Consider the following 17,108-nt stretch of genomic DNA (forward strand, 5'->3'; position numbering starts at 1 on the left):
CATTATAAAAGATGATGCAAGGAAAACTGCCCTTCCTAAACTCAAGTGTTGGGCCTCTCATGTATCTCACAGCACCCTGTGAATGGCTTGATCAGGATACAGGATAACTGCTTCATCTATGCACTCAGAATTCTCCACAGCTTGTCCATGCCACGTGGAAGTGGCTGACTCTGCAGCGCTTGCCATTGAAGCCTTTCATGCTTACTTCAGATTTTGAAAGAAGGGAATTCGCTCTGTACAAATTTACCGACAAGTACTGAGGATTCACTCCAGCTTTCTGGGGTAAGAAATGTAAAAATGTAAAAAACGTAAATAGGGAAAAAAGAAAATCACACGACATTTCATGTAAATACTTTATTTCGATGCTTAAAACACAGAACACTTGAATTAAATTACACCATAATGCTTCTGCTAGGTTGCACATATACTTCCAAGAACTGTGAGCGAAGGTGCTATTGAACTAAAAGAATACTCCAGTACAAGCCCAGCAAATACCCATAATATTCCTTCGGTCTTGTTTTCCATACTTCTTTAACCCAAGGGCAGTCATCACAGGACAGAACCTACTGCTGCAGGAAGAAGAGTTAAAGAGAATTCCTCTGCAGGAGTGTTTGTTATACAAGGTATACCAGCAGTAACGCGGAACAAGGCGCATGGTTTTGTACTGCAGCTGCAGATAAACAGCTTGGCTGCTGCCCGTGCAGCACGCAGTGGTCTGAGGAAACAGCCCAGCTTAGGTTGCCTTTGGTGGAGTGTATAATGACAACACCAACGAAAGCTTCCATCCCAAGGGTTAGAAGGATTGAATGCTGGCAGGTTAGGACAGCCATGCACCACTGCCATTGCTCGTGTCCCTGCCCTGCTGCAGAGCACGGGAGGGTGACAGGCAACGAGTGCCAGCTGCTGAAGGGAGGAATCTGAAGTCTCTGCAGCTGGTTGCTCTCAGTGAGCACTTGGAGGCGATAAAGAGATGGAAGGTAGGGCTGGGGGAACGTGTCTGCTTTTTTAGCTGCTCACATACGCATAACCTCTGGGAAGACACAAAGACAGCGGCCTCCAAATTCAGACTACATGGAGTACTTGTACCCTCATCCTCCTTTCAACAATCTCCCTGGAGTGCCAACACCAGCAGCCTGGGAATGCCTCTCACCACACCTTGCCAGGCATTGAGGACAAGACCATTTTCTACAGGTGCTGACACTTCTAAACTTTCCTTCCATAGCCCTCTGGCTTTTAAAAGGAAGAGAGAGATACTGAAAAACTAAAGCAACTTAGTCCTGCAAAAAATGTCAAGAGGGAAGCTGGGTCAGTGAAGAAAGCAAGGCTAGTGAGCAGCTGTTCACTGCAGGGGTCAGTGGCATCTACCTGAAAAAGGGTTTGCAAGAAGAAAAATTGCAGCAGGGAGCAAAAACCAGCACTTAGGAGAACAAAAACCAGCTAGGAGGTCCAAAATTGCAACGAAGCATGTGTTACCTGAATTGCCACTAGTGAAACACTTCCTTACAAAAAGCTCACCTTTAGATCTGTGTTCAAATTTTGGCTGGTGCTACTAGTGGATTCCATCCGCTAGTGCTGTGGATGGAATAGGATCTGACAAAAGCAGGTGCTGAAAAAAAAAATAAATCAGTAGTGATCGGTACATAGCTGGGCACTGACGCTTGTGTGCAGGCCGAGCGTGCAGAGCACCATGAGCACAGCACTGAGAGTCTGATTTGTGCATTCGCCTCTAGGGACCTAAAGCCACCACCCGTCTAGGAGTGAGAGACAATCTCTGGCAGGAGGTTACCAAAAAGGAGCACTCCTTCCCCCCGGTCGTTGATGGCCAGACAGGGTGGACAGAAGCACATACCCTTTTTTTAAATCTCCTCTGCAGTTTCAAGGCTGAGGAGTAGGGCAGGGAGAACATCAGCCCAATGCCATGGCCATACCGGTCAGTCCAGTCTAGTCCTTTCTGCCATGCTCTGTGTTTGCATTTTGAGAGCACAGCCTGGACCCTGCTGCCATTCCCTAGCCTCTGTGCTGGCCAGCAGCACCCCAGACTGGTGGCCACCAAAAAGGCTGCAGAGAACAGCGCTCATGCTGCACGCCAAGATGCCCAGAGACCCCTTCACACTCCCTCCCACAGCCCTGAGGGGAATACTGGCAGAGGGGTGCCTCAGGCTTACAGGAGACCTACTGGCTTACCTGCCCAGACCCACCTTCTGCCTTAGCAGGTAACATGAGCAGGGGCTAACACAAAGCTCTGTTTCCTGCAGCAGGGAGAAGACTGCAGGTCTATCAGGTAAGGAAGTAAGCAGATGTTCAGCCACTTCTGGGCAGACATTGTAACGTAGAGCCAATACCTGTTTTTCCTCATTCAGAAGGAAAAGTTCCAGGCTTAATATTCTCTCTGCTCCGTAAAACTTCCCTGAGCTGAAGCAGGAGGGATACATGGTACCAGAGCCCCAGTTCTGCTCGACTCCTCTCTCTGGCCCAGGCACCATCATTCCTAGGTCAGCAGCAGGGAGTCACGTAGCCAGACATGACAGCCCTGCCTCCAGCTGTGTGGATTCTCCTCTCCCTATAGGGCAGCCTTAATTTGGGATATTCAGCCACTTCCTCAGTTAAGGTATTACCAGCCAGATGTTCACCATTTCACATTTCAGAACTAGCGAATTCCCCATGCTGCAGTGCCAGCCCAGGCACACACTTATCAGCATCACACAAGCCACAAGGGGATAAGCCCATGGTATGCATTTTCCCCAGTGTGCCTCAGATTTATCACTCAGCTAGGACTGTCAGTTTCCCCAGCTGAAGGAGGCTTTGCCACCAGTCACCCTTCCAGGGTCTGCCAATGCTGTGGTTGCTGCACAGAGGCTCATTCACTGCTCTCGTTGGGATCTGGTGGCACAAAGCCACAGGTAAGCTGTCTGGAACATGCATCTCTCCTCTTTCCCTGATCCGGAGAGCACACACACGTGCTCAGATAAGTTGATCTACAACAGAGTGAGCGCTGTTTCTAAGCACACAGCTTGGTAGATGGTGTCAGTCAGCACCAGCCCAGAACATGGAGCACAGCAGCTCAAGACCTTGTAGTAGTAGTAGTGGACACACCAAAAACTGCTACTGCCATCATAAAGGGTTTCCTTCCCAAAGTGGTGACTGTTCCTGGTGCTTGTGCCCATCTGTAACACGACCCAGCAGCGAGACCAGCTGGGCTCTGTGACTCAGCCACGCTCATGAGAAGTCACTGGTTTGGTGGCTCCATCCTCCCCAGTCTCGGCACAATCCCAGAGCAGGGGCAGGTACAGTTCATGCATTGATGGCATTGGCAACGTCTGTGAACACAAGGCGGCTGGGTCTTTGGAGGGCTCCTTGACTCGTCAGCAGAATCTGCATTGAAGCAGTGAAAGATGAGACCCAGCAAGTTTGCTTTATCTTGGTGCACGGCCCTGGGCATAGGCTGCGTGGTATCGTAACTAGATTCAGCCCCTTACTAAGGACAGCAAAGCTGGTAACAGGGCTGGGAGGTGTCCTGAGGGGACACCTGGGCTGTCCAGTCTGGAGAAGAGGAGACCAAAGGTGACCTCACTTCTCTCTGCAGCTCCCTGAGGAGGGGAAGCAGAGGGAGGTGCCACGCTCTGCTTCTTGGAGCCAATGGTAGGAGGGGAACGGCACAGAGCTGTGCCAGGGGACTGGGCAGCAGGGAAAATTTCTTTGCTGTGAGGGTAGCCAAACACTGGAACAGGCTTCCCAGAGAGGTTGGTGCCCCATGGCCTTGTCATTGTTCAAGAGGCATTTGGACAGTGCCTTCAGTAAAGTACGTTAACTCATGGTTAGCCCTGAAGTGGTCAGGCAACTGGACTTGATGATCTTTGTTCCAACTGAACTGTTCTACTCTATTACTGTCTTTTTTATTCTTCTCTACTTTAACAAGGGGCTGATATACTAATGTGGCATTAACAAGGCTATGAGAAAAATACAACAAGCCAAAGAACAAGTCAGCACATCCATGCCAATTTAAAATCCCCACGTCATTGGATTACTGGGTGTAGCTTATCCAGGACTGCAAAGATTTGCTATGTATATTTCACCATTTATATACACAAGACAGCATGCAAAGAATTGAAACCTAAAGGCCAGGAAGCATGCCAGAAACCAAACTTTGGCTGCTGTTTTAGACTGTTTCTCTTGCTACACTAAGCCATTAAACTCATGTGCTTTCCAAGTAAAGGTATCTGTGCATTAGCAAGCTCCAGAGGGATCAGAGGTATTCTACTGGCCAAGCACTACATAGGAAGGATACACTCTTACTGTTCTAAGTTTAACTCCAGCCTTGTCATTTCCCCTCTTTACTACCTGAAAGGGAAATCCTCTGTGCGCTCTGATAGAGGAACCTGATGTTTTCCCCGTATGTACTGCTCAGAGGACAAGATGCTTTGCTTTTAGATGTCTGCATTTCTCTGCTTTTCTGAAATGGTGTATGGAATATGGTGTTTATCTTCCACATTCTAACACATCTCCTGCATATTCTTTGGCAGGTTGGGAAGCATCCCTCAAAGTAAATAGTTTTATAATTACAGTTGTATTTATTTTCTTCTTTCTTCCCTTCTGCCCACACCAAGCTTGCTATAGGTTATCTGAAAGAGTCAAGTGTGTGAAAACTGAGGCCTGTTTGGGAGAATTCCTGCTCCGGGAACTGGAAAAGCAAGGGAAGAAGTGAGCAACATGGAACAAATGGAGAGGAATTCAAGAAAGGAGACGTGTCTACTCTAAGGGGAGGCTGCACCACTTGCCAGAAGACGTACCTGTTCCAGCTATTCCTGCTGGCTCTGTCTTTGAGAAAGGCTTTTTGTGTGTGATGGCAGTGACAAAAGAAACAGAGAATACTATGAAACTAACTGCAAACTACGGTGAGAGTCCTTCCTCCCTATTTCTCCTAACTCTTGGTACAAGGGGAATAGACATCTTGTCAAAGGCTCATCTGGACCATTAACCAAAACCACCTGGCATCAAGTTCTTTCCAAACCCACAGAAGGAGGATTCAGTGGTTTTAGGACCTCATAATTTTTCAGCATGCTCCATGTCTTTGAACAGTCAGAAGTGGTCAAAGCAAAGCTGCCTTCCCCTTTTCCCATATTCACATTGAGAACTTTCCTCCCTTTTCTCTTTTTGAGCTATGCCTGCTCTCTGCCCAGCAAGGTTGGCCTGGAAGTGCTGACAAGATCAGATGTGCCGTGCCATAGCGACACGAGGCTTCCTGCCAAACTTCCTCAGGGCCTGCAGTTAACTGTTACGACTACTGGCTTTGTATTCACAAGACCTTGTTCTACACGTGCAGCCTTCAGCAAAGCACAGATACCTTAAAACTGGGTGGAAATGATTTTATTTTCAGGGCCAGCACAAGAGAGCTTCAGTACCTTGTGAGCAGTGAAGCCTCCTCTCCCAGAAAATGGCATTCATCCTATAGCTCCCTTGCAGTGCCCTAGGTGGTAAACTATTGTAAGCTCAACATTAACTGATGAAATTGCCCTGTTCTCTCTTCTAGCTGAATTGTGCCAGCACTTACCCTCCCCAGGCTTGCTGTCCTAGTTGCCTGACTCTTCAGACCATCCTAAACACTCTAAAATGCTCAAGAACCCTGTCTCTAGAGCTGGCTGGGATGAAGGGAGCCCTCTTGAGGTCTTACATGATTTCCTTACAGTACAATGACAGAAACTCCTCAACCTCCTCAAAAACAGAAGTGCAGGTGCCAGTGGCTTCAATAACACCCTGGCCATTACTACCTTGCTGCCTACCTTGCTCTGTGATGCCTGGGAAGATGCTGAATCTCGCCCGTGTTCAAGGAGCTCCTGCTCCAGTTCATCCTGTTCTTCAGTGGGATCAAAGTTGTACATCGGCATGAGCTGGTGCCGTAGCTTCTCCAACCTGCCCATGGAAAGGAAAGCAAAGGGTTGGCTGAAAAACTCGATAGACAGAAGGACTGAGGCTCAGACTGTCTTCTCTGCTCCATTACTGAGGCATTTCGCCTGCTGTTTTTCCTACTGCATGGAGATTCAGCTCTTGTTGTGCTGCTTGCTGGATAGCAGTCACATCCCCATCCTATGGGAATGAGCTGCTACACAGCTGGCAGGAGTGGAAGATGCCTAGAGTACAGCTCCAGGGATTAATTGCCTTCACTAATCTATGTTGGCAGGCGTTACGCACAGAGGAATCAAACAGGAATTGGATTTTAAGTTTCTGCAGACCTTAAAAGCTCAGGACAAGCCTTATTTATTGGGAAAAACAAGAGGGTGAAACATAATGGCTAGGCATTTTGCAACTCCTCTCCTTGTCTCTCTGCCCATGACATCCAGTCCTGTCACGTCACACTATGCCTGCCAGAAGAAGTCTGCTTTTAGCTCCAGCAACTTAAAAGCAGTACTTCAACTATGGACTTGCAGTATATAATAAGAAATAGAAAATAATAAATAGAAACACAATAAATAGAAGATAGGAAAGAGAGACTGATGCCTGCAGACTGTTCTTACTCTTGTATCATTGCTTCAAGTGACAGAAATATAACGTGTTACCCCATAGGGTCTCCCTAAATACTGGGCACATCAGTGATGGAGGATGGACGGGTGGACATGCTCCTGTGAAAACACTTAAGCTGCATCTGAGTTTTGGGGGTTAGGGAAGGGAAATACCCAAGCTGTTACTGGCAGTGTCACCACAAATATCTATTTTGGCAAGTGTTAGGATGACACATTCCCTCCCTGCCTCTGTATGAGTTTGCCAACACAACCATTATCTCCAGCAGCACTGTTTACAGGCCAAGCATCAGCTCCTCCTGTAGCAGTATCCAGATCTGGGCTTGAAAATTTCACAGCGAACAGCAGCACTTCTTGAAGGTCTCTGGCCCTGCCATAAAATATAGGGCAGGAAAAGGCACCACGTCTAAAGGACGTCTACCACCCACTGTCTCTGCTGTCAAAGACCAAAGAATCAAGAAATGTCCTCCTGCACCACTGCTCTCCTCTCTTTTTTCAGCCAAGAACTTAAGAAGGAAATTAATTCACTAAGTCTTGGACTAGCAAGCTGCATCTCTGCACTATGCTGCTGGCATTGCTGTGACTGCAGCTACAGAGGCCTTGCAAGGCCAGTATCACTGGCTCGGGCCGCTGGAGAGCAGAGATCTGGGAATAACTGAAATATAAGACCCCCACTTCTCACAACAGTTCCAAGCTTCTTTATCCACTCATAATCCTTTCCTCTTTTATAGTGCATCTCACACATGAAGCATAAAGAATTTGCAAGATCCCTAGCCTCCTCCTGCTCAACAATGTTTTCCTTCCCAAAGCTCCAGAGGAGCCTTTGAAGCTCTGCTGCTAAAGGTGGGCCAACACCAGGAGTGCAGAGCCCCTATCCTGCATTATCTACATGCAGACCCTGGCTTATTCTCAGACACCATCCATTAAACTGTCCCCATCTTCCCTTCTAATTCCTAGCTCTACCTTTATTTTGAAACACTGAGTTCCCCTCAGCTACCAAGAGATGTTACTTACCTCTTTCTCTTCCTGATATACAGAACCTGAAGGAGAAAGAAAACCATCATTACAAACATCCCAGTAGGATGGGAAACAGCTAGGAACAGGAATTTGGGGTATAGGGCACCCAGAGAGGAGGTACAGCAAGTTTGATGTCACTGTGCACCGAAGCAGAGGAAAGGGAGAAGAGACTGAAGTGACAACTGGAACTGACATTTCATATACATGAGTTTAAGCCTTATAGTGTATCAAGCCTGACACTAGTGCTCAAGTGGCCTGTTATTAGGTGTGTTAGTAGTAGTCAGAGAATTAGGTGTATATTAAGTGTAGCTCAGCAGACTTCTAGTGGCTGGAGGCCATATGTTGCAGTTTAAGAACAGGTGAAGAACCTTCCCTTTGTGGTATTCTCCTGAAGATTTCCTACAGCACAGAAGCAGTTACCCCCTCCCCAGTAGAAAGGGAAGAAGGAAAGAGGGCATGCTCAGTGACTTGCCTCGTGTCAGCCAGTCAGAGTGGCTGTCCTGGGAGGAAAGTGAGGCTTTTGGCCTCCAGAGCCTTGTTCTGAGAACTACGAACGCTCGCTGTTGCTCTCGGGAACTTATGACCGTTGCCAGGATAGTGTTTCCAGGTTCTCTTTAGGGGCTTTTGGAGAAACTCCTCCTTGGGTCTGCAATGAAATTTTGCAGTAGTCCCTTTCCATAGGCTCCTCTGCTGCTTGTATTAGCGAAGCCCTTCCTCACACGAGGAACGGGAGCTTGCTGCTACCTTCATTCTCTGTTGGTAGGTAAATGATCCAGTTATATATTGAAAGAACTGCAGTGCTCGCATTGTCTGTCAGACTCAGAACTACAGCTTTTGATTAATGGCAGGGTTAGTTACATGCAGCAAATGCTTGAGGACTCTGCAGATACCAGAGCAAGGAGAACCTCAAAAATGCAGTCTAGAATGAGTCTAGCAAAAATGGATTCAGGCTGCTTCAATTCAAATAGACATGCCCACAGAGGAGATTAACATGGGCCAAGTCTGCTTTCAAAGTTAAGTTGGATTAACTTTCCTGTGGGACCCTGGTGTTGACAAGGTTTAAATCGATGCAGCTGTTCCAGTTAAAAGTCAGAACAGACTGACTTGTTTGTCAGTCTGCCACTGCTTTGTGTTCTTTTAATTGAACTTCCTGTTGCTCTTAAAAATAAATACTGATGCTATATATGGCTTCCTCTAGGTCTGCTGAGCAGCCCACTCTGCCTAGACCCCAGGGAGACAGAAAAAATACCGGAGCACTGGACAAAGGGATCTCAGGAATTACAAATTCCTACCAGTTCTAGGTGAGCCTTTAATATAATACAGAAATTAATCAATTCAAATCAGCCCTAGAGCGCCTTTGCCATCCTCCACCCTCAACAGACAAATATTTAGCAGTGTCTCTTACCATAGCTACAGCCAACCCAATCACAGTAATGATCCCAAAGGACAGCAGCATGGCGCTCATGCCGGGCCCACTGCCGGCCACATCTGGGATTTTGGTGCTGTTGAAGCTGGTAGTCTCGGGGCTCACAGTAGCTGTCTCTGGTACAGTTGCATCCAGAGTTGTCCCTGGGTCTGGCTTGGCCGTTGTGGTGCTGCTGTGGTACAAGTCATGCGCAGAGGGTGAACTGGAACTCATCCTGCCAGCTCTTAGTGTCTTTCACCAAGATGCTGTGCCCCTCACTCAAGAGAGAGGTGCCGGCTACAGCAGCAGACAGCTTCCCCTCGTTTCAAGGACCGTCATGTGCGATCTACCTCGCAGCGTCATCACTGATGGCTTTTCTGCATAGGAACCACACGAGTTTCTGCCTAGGAAAGAATGAGAACAGATGCACAGTGCAAAGCTCTTAGAGACAGGCACAACCTTTTCCAAAGCTTCCCAATTAACTAGTACAATTTTTGAGAGCAGTTCACAGATGATGCCCACTCAAAATTTGTAAAAAAGCACTTTTTTCAGGGTACTGAGAGCCCCCAAAGTCCTGCCTGATTCAGCTGAGGCCAGTGACACACTCACCCCTCACTGCTTCAGCTTGGCCTCCTTGCAGCAATTGGCAGAGATGCGTAGGGTCTCAGAACCCCTGTCTTCAGTTCTGCTACAGGATAAGCCATGTGGCCTCCATCCATACCAGAAAAACAGCACCTTCCTTCTTCTATCTTTTGCTTTTAACTTACAGAAAGTTTCAGAGATCTCGTCCATTAAAATGGCACTCAGTTCTGAGACATCTGTATTTTGGACCCAGTAAAAACCACCCCAAAGTAGAACTTCCCTGTTGTGGTGGTGGCTGGTGACTGGTAAGTCACTGCACTATCCACCCCTCCACTGACCCTCAGCACACGCATTCTGCAGAGGCAGCTTCTTTAAAGCAGTGGGTTGCACTGGTCCCCATCTGCTACTAAAGATGGTATTTCTACAGTCTCCGATGAAAGCACCCACACAGGCTTAGTCACGCACTGCTAATTATCAGTATAAATTTTAAAACGGGCCCCATTTTGGATTGGAGTTGTGCAATTTGACAGATATATTCATACTGAAAACATGAAAGGCTTTAATTGTTTCATGCTTCTATTGTGCAAACGATCAGGAGTTGCAAAACACCATGGGATGATCCGATGGCAAGTATTCGCACAACTTTGTTTATAAGATCACTGTATGTAACATCAGGCCAGCAATTACTTCAGTGAAAACACAGCTACCTCTGGAGCAGAGTAGTGCAGACCTCAAGAACTACTGCAGCAGACTTCTGATAATTTCCCTGTCGTTCAGCAGACATTACATCTCCAAACTGGAATGCAAAGGGACACAGGGGTTAATGAACTCTGAACAGAAAAAGATGTGCCTGCAAAGAGAAATGAGCCATTGTTCGGCTCCGCTGTTCTATTCTGGGCAAGGTTATTGTGCAGTTCCCATTACTGCGATGCCTCACTGCCGTCCATAACTGCATTAAGCAGTGTGATTAGCATCTGTCACTAGCAAGTGAAGCTGAGCCATCGTACTAGGCAAACAGCAGCAGGCCTGCGTGGGGTCTGCCAGCAGCACGAGCGGGCAGTCAGCTCACACTGCGCCCATCCCGCACCTCCCCAAGCATGCAGGTCTCTCCCCACACATGCAGCCTGTCTCGCGATACCCAGGGAACAACTTTGTGAAGCGGGAGCTGCTGGGAGATGGCGAAGCACCTGGCAGATTCTGAGAGATGCCGAACTCCCGCGAGTTTCTAAGCAAGTGCGAAGGCAGTTTTGGTCTGGTCCCACCTAACACCACAGCGAGATGCGGCTCACTGCAGTCCAACGGAAGGCGCCCCTCACTGACCGCAGAACCGTGCAGCTCAGGAAGGGGCACCCTCAGCTGCCGCGATGGCACTGCACCACGGACGGCGCCAGCAAAGCTCCTCGCAGGGCAGCACGGCGCTGGGCCGCAGGGCGAGGGAAGGAGAACACCGCGGCTTCCCCCGCCGAGCAGCACTCCGCCTCTCACGGCGCCGCCGAGCGCGAGGCCTCCTGTGCCCGGGCAGCGGCACCGCGGAGCTGAACCCGGCCGGCCCCGCCTCCCAGCGGCACCAGCCCTCCTGCGCCCAGCTCCTGCCTGCGGGACGGCCTCTTGCTTCGGGCCAAGCGGGGACGGAGCCGCCCCAGGGCTCGCCCCGCGGCCCTGCCCCCCCCGCCCCCGCGCCCCTCCCCGGAGGCGGCCGCGCTGCCCGCGCCGGCGCCGCCACTTACGGAGCGCTCCCGCTGAAGCTGCCGCCGCCGCCCCCCGAGCGCCGCCGGCGGTGGGGCCGCGCCCTCGGCCGCAGGGCCGCGCTGCCCGCAGGGGGGCGGGCCAGGCCCCTCCGCGCACGCCGCCGCCTCACGGCCGGTAGCCCCGCCCCCCTCCGCGCCCTGAGCCCCCAGGCGATTGGCTGACAGCGGCGGGTCGCGGGTCGCGATTGGTCGGCGCTGCTGTCACTCACGCGCGCGGCGGTGAGGCGGTCCCTCCCGCTCCGGTCTCGCTGAGGTGAGGGATTTTTGCGCGGGCGCGCTCCCCCGCTGAAGTGACGGTGTGGGGCTGCGCGCACCGCGCTGGGGAGGTGCTGCTTGTGTAGGGCGGCTGGAGGTAGAGCCGAAGTGAGGTAGGCTGCTGCTGTTGTTGTTGTGCAGGGCCTCTCCTGCTGCTCGGCCCCACGCGGCAGCTCGGTAAGGGCAGGCCCCGCGCTGTGCCGGGCCTCGAAGGGACCAACCCGCAGAACGGTTGCAAAAGGCTTGTGTTGTGCTCTGCTAACAGCACAGGTGTTAGTGCTTTATTACTTTGGTCTTCCTCCTGTGGCAGTGCCCCGGACCAAGGGCCAAGTGGGGGCCTGGCTCTCCCTTCATTTGCCCGTGCTGCAGCACTGCACTGCTGGGAGCTGACCTGCTCCCTTGTCCTCCAGGTTTCTCTTTCTCTGGCTTCACCTTGTGAGCTTTTTTTGCTTCCCCCTTGTCTGCTTTCTGGGAATGGAGACAATGTGGAAGGCTGTTGGCCTCTGCAGTTAAAGTCTTCTCTGTGAGCATAGCCTAGGACTTGGGAGTTTGGAACAGAGAGGAAGAACCAGGAGAGAGTGAAGGTCTTTGTACAGGGAGCCAAGCCAGGCTGAGCCACCCCTGAGATGCTGGAGCAGGTGTGTCTGTGGCTTGAAGGCACCAAGGACAGGCGGCAGGGCTCACTTCTGCTCAGCTGCAAGCACAGAGTGGTCTCCTCGTAGCTCTGGCCTGCGGAGGTGGGGCTGCTGTGCGGAGAAATGGATTCAGTGGCGGAGCTGAGTCCTTGTTTGGGTTAATCCTTTGTTACTCTTAGAGTCTGAGTAACTGTTTTTGTAGCTGTGGGTGCTGGTCAGGCAACTGTCTGCATTCTATCAGAAGGGAACTTGTGTTTTTTGCTTCTCCTGGGCATTCAGGCTGTACTCCTGCCTCTTCCTTTCTAGGCCAGCAGAGCTCCAAGCCAGTGACCTTTTCGCTCTGCACTGAAGAGCATCTGCTGACTGTGATCAGGTGGTGCTTAGCCACAGTGGCTTGTGGCTGCTCTGACTGTTGTGTGAGTCTCTTCACGGATTAGATCAGCTGACAGAAACAAGGAACCCACATGGAAACCAGAAGGTGACTTTGCAACAATGAGGTGCCTCACCCCCTCGCTGCTCAGAAGGTTCTGGGGACTTTTGCCTCAGTATGTGCCAGCAGGACCTAGTCCAAGTCCTGTCATCGGTCCCAAGCAGTCATCTTTGAGGCAGAGCTGCAGTACAAGACCTGGGCCGGTGACTGCCCCTGCTGTGGCCAGGTACTGGCAAGAGGTGTTTGAGAAGAATGGGATCCCTGAAGCACGAGAATCCAGTGAATATATTGTGTCATTTGTCTTGGGAGCAAAAACAGTTAAGTAATGGAAAAGGAGCAAGATCTGCGTGTGCCTCTTGCTTTGTTATTTTGGTCAAATCCCCTTACCCTTCTTTTTATCTCACTTAGAGGAGGTAGAACAGCTTTTCCCTCCCTCAGAAGGCGGAGAGTGTGGGTTATAGTTTATTAATTCCAGTAAAGTACTTGGGATCTCTTAAATGCTTTATTTGTAGGGACTGAAATGTCACCCATGATGTGTACACCAGCATCATGGCCTGACTTGTTTGGTGGACTGATTCTTTATCTTACTTATACTTTAACCCCCGAAAGTGCAACTGTACAGGTTTATTTTTAAACATGCAGATAGGTTCTCCTTGTCATTTGGGGTTTCAAAGAGTGCCCTCCGTATGTGTCTGTCATTGTGCTGGGTCTGCCTGGAGGGTGCAGGCAACATGTAAGTTGCACAAGTGGGCAGGTTTTAAAGTGATGTTGTCTTCAGTTTCAGAGCTTGGATTCCGAAAAACTTCACACTCCTATTACAGCAATGCAGCAGGAACAGATCCAGCAGCTGTGCTGCAAGCGACTAGAAAGGTAGGAGAGTTGTCTTACTGTCATTCCTTGGGAGAGTTTTCTCTAAAAGGGGGAAAAAAAAGGGATGGGGGAGAAGGAGGTGGTTCTTGGTTTTAAATGGAGTTTTCTGTATTTTAATCTGTACCCACTGCCTCTCGTTCTTTCAGCTTATGTTTACTGAAAAAAAAGTCTGACTTCATCATCTTTACTCCCTTCCATCAGATGTCTGTAATTGCTGATGAGTTTTCCACCTTGCTTGAGCTTTCTGTTCTCAAGGTGGATCTGTCCCTGCTTTCTCAGTCTCTTCTTGTATGTCAGGTGCTCCAATCCCTTAATCATCTTAATGGCCCTTTGTTGGATTTGCTCCAGTACATCCGTGCCTTTCCTGGACGTAGGAGCTCAACACTGGACACAGAGGACACCGGTCAGGAGTCCCTTAGTAAATCCATTCTGTTAATGTGTTTGGAAATTTTCAGGATGATTTGCTCCCTCAGCTTCTTCAGTTTTAGGTGAGCTGACTGGCCTTTAGTTCCCCAGGTCCAGTTCTTGTCAAGACACTGTTCTGCTGAAGTGGAACTCCCAGAGCTGTCAAGGAGTGTGCACATGCATGTTGCACATGCAATTGAGAGCCTTAGTGTCCTCTAGATGCCCACCATTAGAGGGGTAGTGTGGTTTGCAATGAAGTAAGCATGGTATTGAGAGCTTTTTATGTTACAAAGCATAATGCTCAAGTGTTTACATTTGTTTTTGCCTAACACAGAATGCCAGTGCAGTATGTGCTTGGTGAGTGGGACTTTCAGGACCTGACTTTGAAGATGAGGCCTCCAGTATTTATTCCTCGTCCTGAAACAGAGGTATGAAAGTGGGAAACATAGAGGGGTCTTGAATCTGCACTCTGCCTTGATATGAATGTGCTTTGTGGGGCTATAGTGCTGAGAAGGTCAGATGACTTCTAAAACAGGGGCATCCTAAGCTTGTGGCTAGGAACTGGTGCTGGTGAACTTTTGCATCCTGGCTCAGAGCAAGAGGTTTTGCAAGCTAGCGTATCCCTTGATTGCAGAGAGATCCATCACCACTGATGGAGGCTTGCTTTCCTTATTTCTGCTGTGGTAAGGACTCCTTGAATATCCTGCCACTTTACTACTATATTGCAACTGCTCAAAGTTGTCCAAAGTAGCAGAAAGCTACTACTGGAAAAAGGTGATGGACTCCAGAGAGCTTCTTTATCCACGTGCAGTTTAAGACAGTGCAGGCCAGTAGAAATGGCACCTGCTACTTGTCTGCTGACTCCACAGTGATTTCTGGACAAGCACTGCAAGTGGAACCGTTGTTTCCTTTCCTAGGCTGACCCACAGGTAGATTCTGACCTGGGCTGGAATTAGATGTGATTGTCAGTTGTAAAAGTGGAAGGAATAGCCATATACATTCAAATTAAGTTTTAATTTTGCCTAGTGTACTAGGGAAAAGCATAGGAACTATATGGTGACACTTTGTCTAATGGTAGGCCTAGCTTTCAGCTCATGAGCATCCTAGTAAGCAAGGCTTTCTGTTTACTACTCCTTAAGAGTTGTTTTTCTTTGTTTCTGTTTTTCTTTTGAGAATTGGTTTTTGTTTTTGCAGTGAATGTTAACTTTTAGAGATGGAATGATTTCCATAGCCTGTCCAATTAGAATTTTGATAGGCAAACGATCAGAGAAATGACTGCTGTGCTAGTAGCCCTTTGCTGCATAAAGAATGCTGTTTTGAGTGTATTAAACGCAGCATGGCCAGCTGGTAAAAAGATGATTCTCCCACTGTATTTAGCACTGGTGCAGCCTCACCTTGAATACTCTGTGCAGTTCTGGACTTCACAATTTTAAAAGATCTTAAGGTCCTTGAATGCATCCAGAGGAGGCAGCGGCTCCCTGAGGAGGAGAAGCAGAGAGAGACTCCTGGGAGCTGATGGCAGGATGGGAACAGCATGGAGTTGAGCCAGGGAAAGCTCAAACTGGGCATTAGGGAAAATTTCCTTACCATGAAGGTGGTCAGACACTGCAACAGACTTCCCAGAGGAGCAGCTGGTACCTCACGGCCTGTCTGTGTTCAAGAGGCATTTGGGCAATGGCCTCAGTAATGCTCTTTAACTTATGGTTATCCCTGAAGTGCTCAGATAATTGGACTTAATAATCTTTGTAGGTACTTTCCAACTGAGCTATTATATTCTCAAACTGTAAAGAGTAAGGACTGTTATGTCAGAGGAGAAGTCAAGGACTGAGTTAGTTTTGGAGACAGGAGGACCCCACTCTGCTTTACCTGAGGAAGCAGGAAAAACAAATTGGGAAGTGTGAAGAAAGCAGCAGCTCACGAAAGGAAGGATGCAGCGTGCAGGGTCCATTATCTGGCACCTTTCGTTATACAAAAGTAAAAGGCAAAGAAAATCTATGCTTCTGTTATGCCCTTTGAGGAAGAAGGAGCTGTTGAAGTCCATGTGAGGGTTGAAGGCAATTGGAACAAATGCCCCTTAAATCCTATCATCTCAATCTATAGAAAAACATTCAGAATCTAGGTCTTGGTTTGGTACAGGACATCAGCAGAATCTCATTCAGAGGCTGCCAGGCGCTAGGTCATGGTGGCTGCTGGTGTCCTTAGGTGAGAGCTCGCTCTTGTATCTGGATTTGGTCATTCTGTGCTGATGAAGCCTGGAGACAGTGCTTGAGAAACAGTTTTGCTAGTTGGAGCCCAGTGATGGTTAGGATTGTTTTTATTGATGGCATTTCTGCTGTGGTTGATTCAAGAGAGTATTTCCAAGCTCTAACACCCCGCTAATTCCTGAATGCAGTATGAGCACTAAACCCAAAGAGAACTTTACCATTATGCATATCAAACCATCTGTTGACAAGGCTTCCTCTGGTACTGTGCTCTCATTCTCTCCATGCAGTGCCAGGCTTCAAACAAAGACCTATTGTGTACCGTGGAAACCAGGGCTGCTAATGTCTGTGAATGTTGCTAATGGTGCCCATGTGTGGGATTTTGGTAAAAGCATCTCTGCTGAAAGGCAGTGCTCTGTCGAAATGCAGTACTTTGTAACATCTTGTATTTTAAACCACTTTATGTACCCTGGGGCAAAAATCTAGCGTAAACAGCTTAACCCAAACCTTGTGTTTGTGGGAAAACTTTATTTGATGTGTCACAATATGAAGGTACATTTTTAGTATGTTTATTCTGAAAGTCCAGAAGCTCATGATAGCTCAGGAATGAAGCTCCGCTGGCAATTGAATTTACAGAGGTCTGCCTCAACAAACAACATCAGCAGACAATAATCAGGAAATGGGATTAAATAATTGGAGCAAATGTGGCTTTTCTCGTAATGAGCAGTGAAGGGCTGTGCATTCAGGAGGAGATGAACAGTGTAGCAAGAGAGAAGGGATGGGAAGAAGAATCCAGGTGGAAGAATTGCTCAGAAGGAGCAAAACAGAGATAAAAGGGCCAGGAAGGGCTGGAACAAACAGGTCTGTAGTCTAGGCCTGTGGATCCAGGGTTGCAGAATGGCTTCGGGTCCTGGGTCTGGTGGCTTCTCTACTGAAGTCTCCAGCCAGCTCCTGCCGCTGCCCTCTCTTAAGGTTATATAGCACACTGGGAAAGAGTCACTTGGTCTTGAGGCCTGTAAAGTAGAGAAAGTGTTGTGCATTAGGAGTC

At 48.8% G+C, this 17,108-nt stretch overlaps 2 protein-coding genes across 31 annotated transcripts in view; one reads left to right on the forward strand and one right to left on the reverse strand.

Annotated features, from left to right (window-relative positions):
• C11H3orf18 (chromosome 11 C3orf18 homolog) lies at positions 340-11,324 on the reverse strand. Of its 6 annotated transcripts, none has more exons than XM_021409454.1 (6): positions 11,244-11,324; positions 10,224-10,312; positions 8,935-9,338; positions 7,527-7,552; positions 5,778-5,907; positions 340-1,606 (listed from the first exon to the last, which is right to left on the reverse strand). In XM_021409454.1, exons 3-6 carry the CDS (start codon positions 9,166-9,168, stop codon positions 1,550-1,552), a joined length of 447 nt encoding a protein of 148 aa, XP_021265129.1. In that variant the 5' UTR covers positions 9,169-9,338; positions 10,224-10,312; positions 11,244-11,324; the 3' UTR covers positions 340-1,549. The 6 variants fall into 6 exon arrangements, with proteins under 6 accessions (XP_021265129.1, XP_021265128.1, XP_021265127.1 ...); XM_021409453.1 differs by having other exon boundaries at positions 340-3,372; XM_021409452.1 differs by having other exon boundaries at positions 340-5,907; positions 8,935-9,334.
• The window catches only part of HEMK1 (HemK methyltransferase family member 1), a 127,093-nt gene continuing 121,375 nt past the window's right edge, over positions 11,391-17,108 (forward strand). For 22 of the 25 annotated variants that reach the window (XR_002442586.1, XR_002442587.1, XR_002442588.1 and 19 more), the window contains exons 1-4: positions 11,476-11,632; positions 12,461-12,901; positions 13,363-13,454; positions 14,194-14,287. Coding sequence is in view for 6 of the 25 variants with exons in the window: in XM_021409731.1 (XP_021265406.1) it covers positions 12,647-12,901; positions 13,363-13,454; positions 14,194-14,287 (441 nt within the window). In the remaining 19 variants the exon portion in view is untranslated. Of the gene's footprint in view, positions 11,697-12,460; positions 12,902-13,362; positions 13,455-14,193; positions 14,288-17,108 lie in introns of all 25 variants that reach the window. The other 3 variants (XM_021409729.1, XM_021409732.1, XM_021409730.1) reach the window with 3 other exon arrangements.

The sequence above is a fragment of the Numida meleagris genome, chromosome 11, assembly GCF_002078875.1.
Source record: "Numida meleagris isolate 19003 breed g44 Domestic line chromosome 11, NumMel1.0, whole genome shotgun sequence".
NCBI lineage: Eukaryota > Metazoa > Chordata > Aves > Galliformes > Numididae > Numida > Numida meleagris.

Coding starts and splice junctions, on each gene's coding strand:
- C11H3orf18 (XM_021409452.1), bottom strand. CDS start 9,168: ATGAGTTCCAGTTCACCCTCTGCGCATGACTTGTACCACAGCAGCACC. Junction 7,553..8,934: donor TTGGGTTGGCTGTAGCTATG/GTAAGAGACACT, acceptor TTTCTCCTTCAG/GTTCTGTATATCAGGAAGAG. Junction 5,908..7,526: donor TATATCAGGAAGAGAAAGAG/GTAAGTAACATC, acceptor TTCCATGGGCAG/GTTGGAGAAGCTACGGCACC.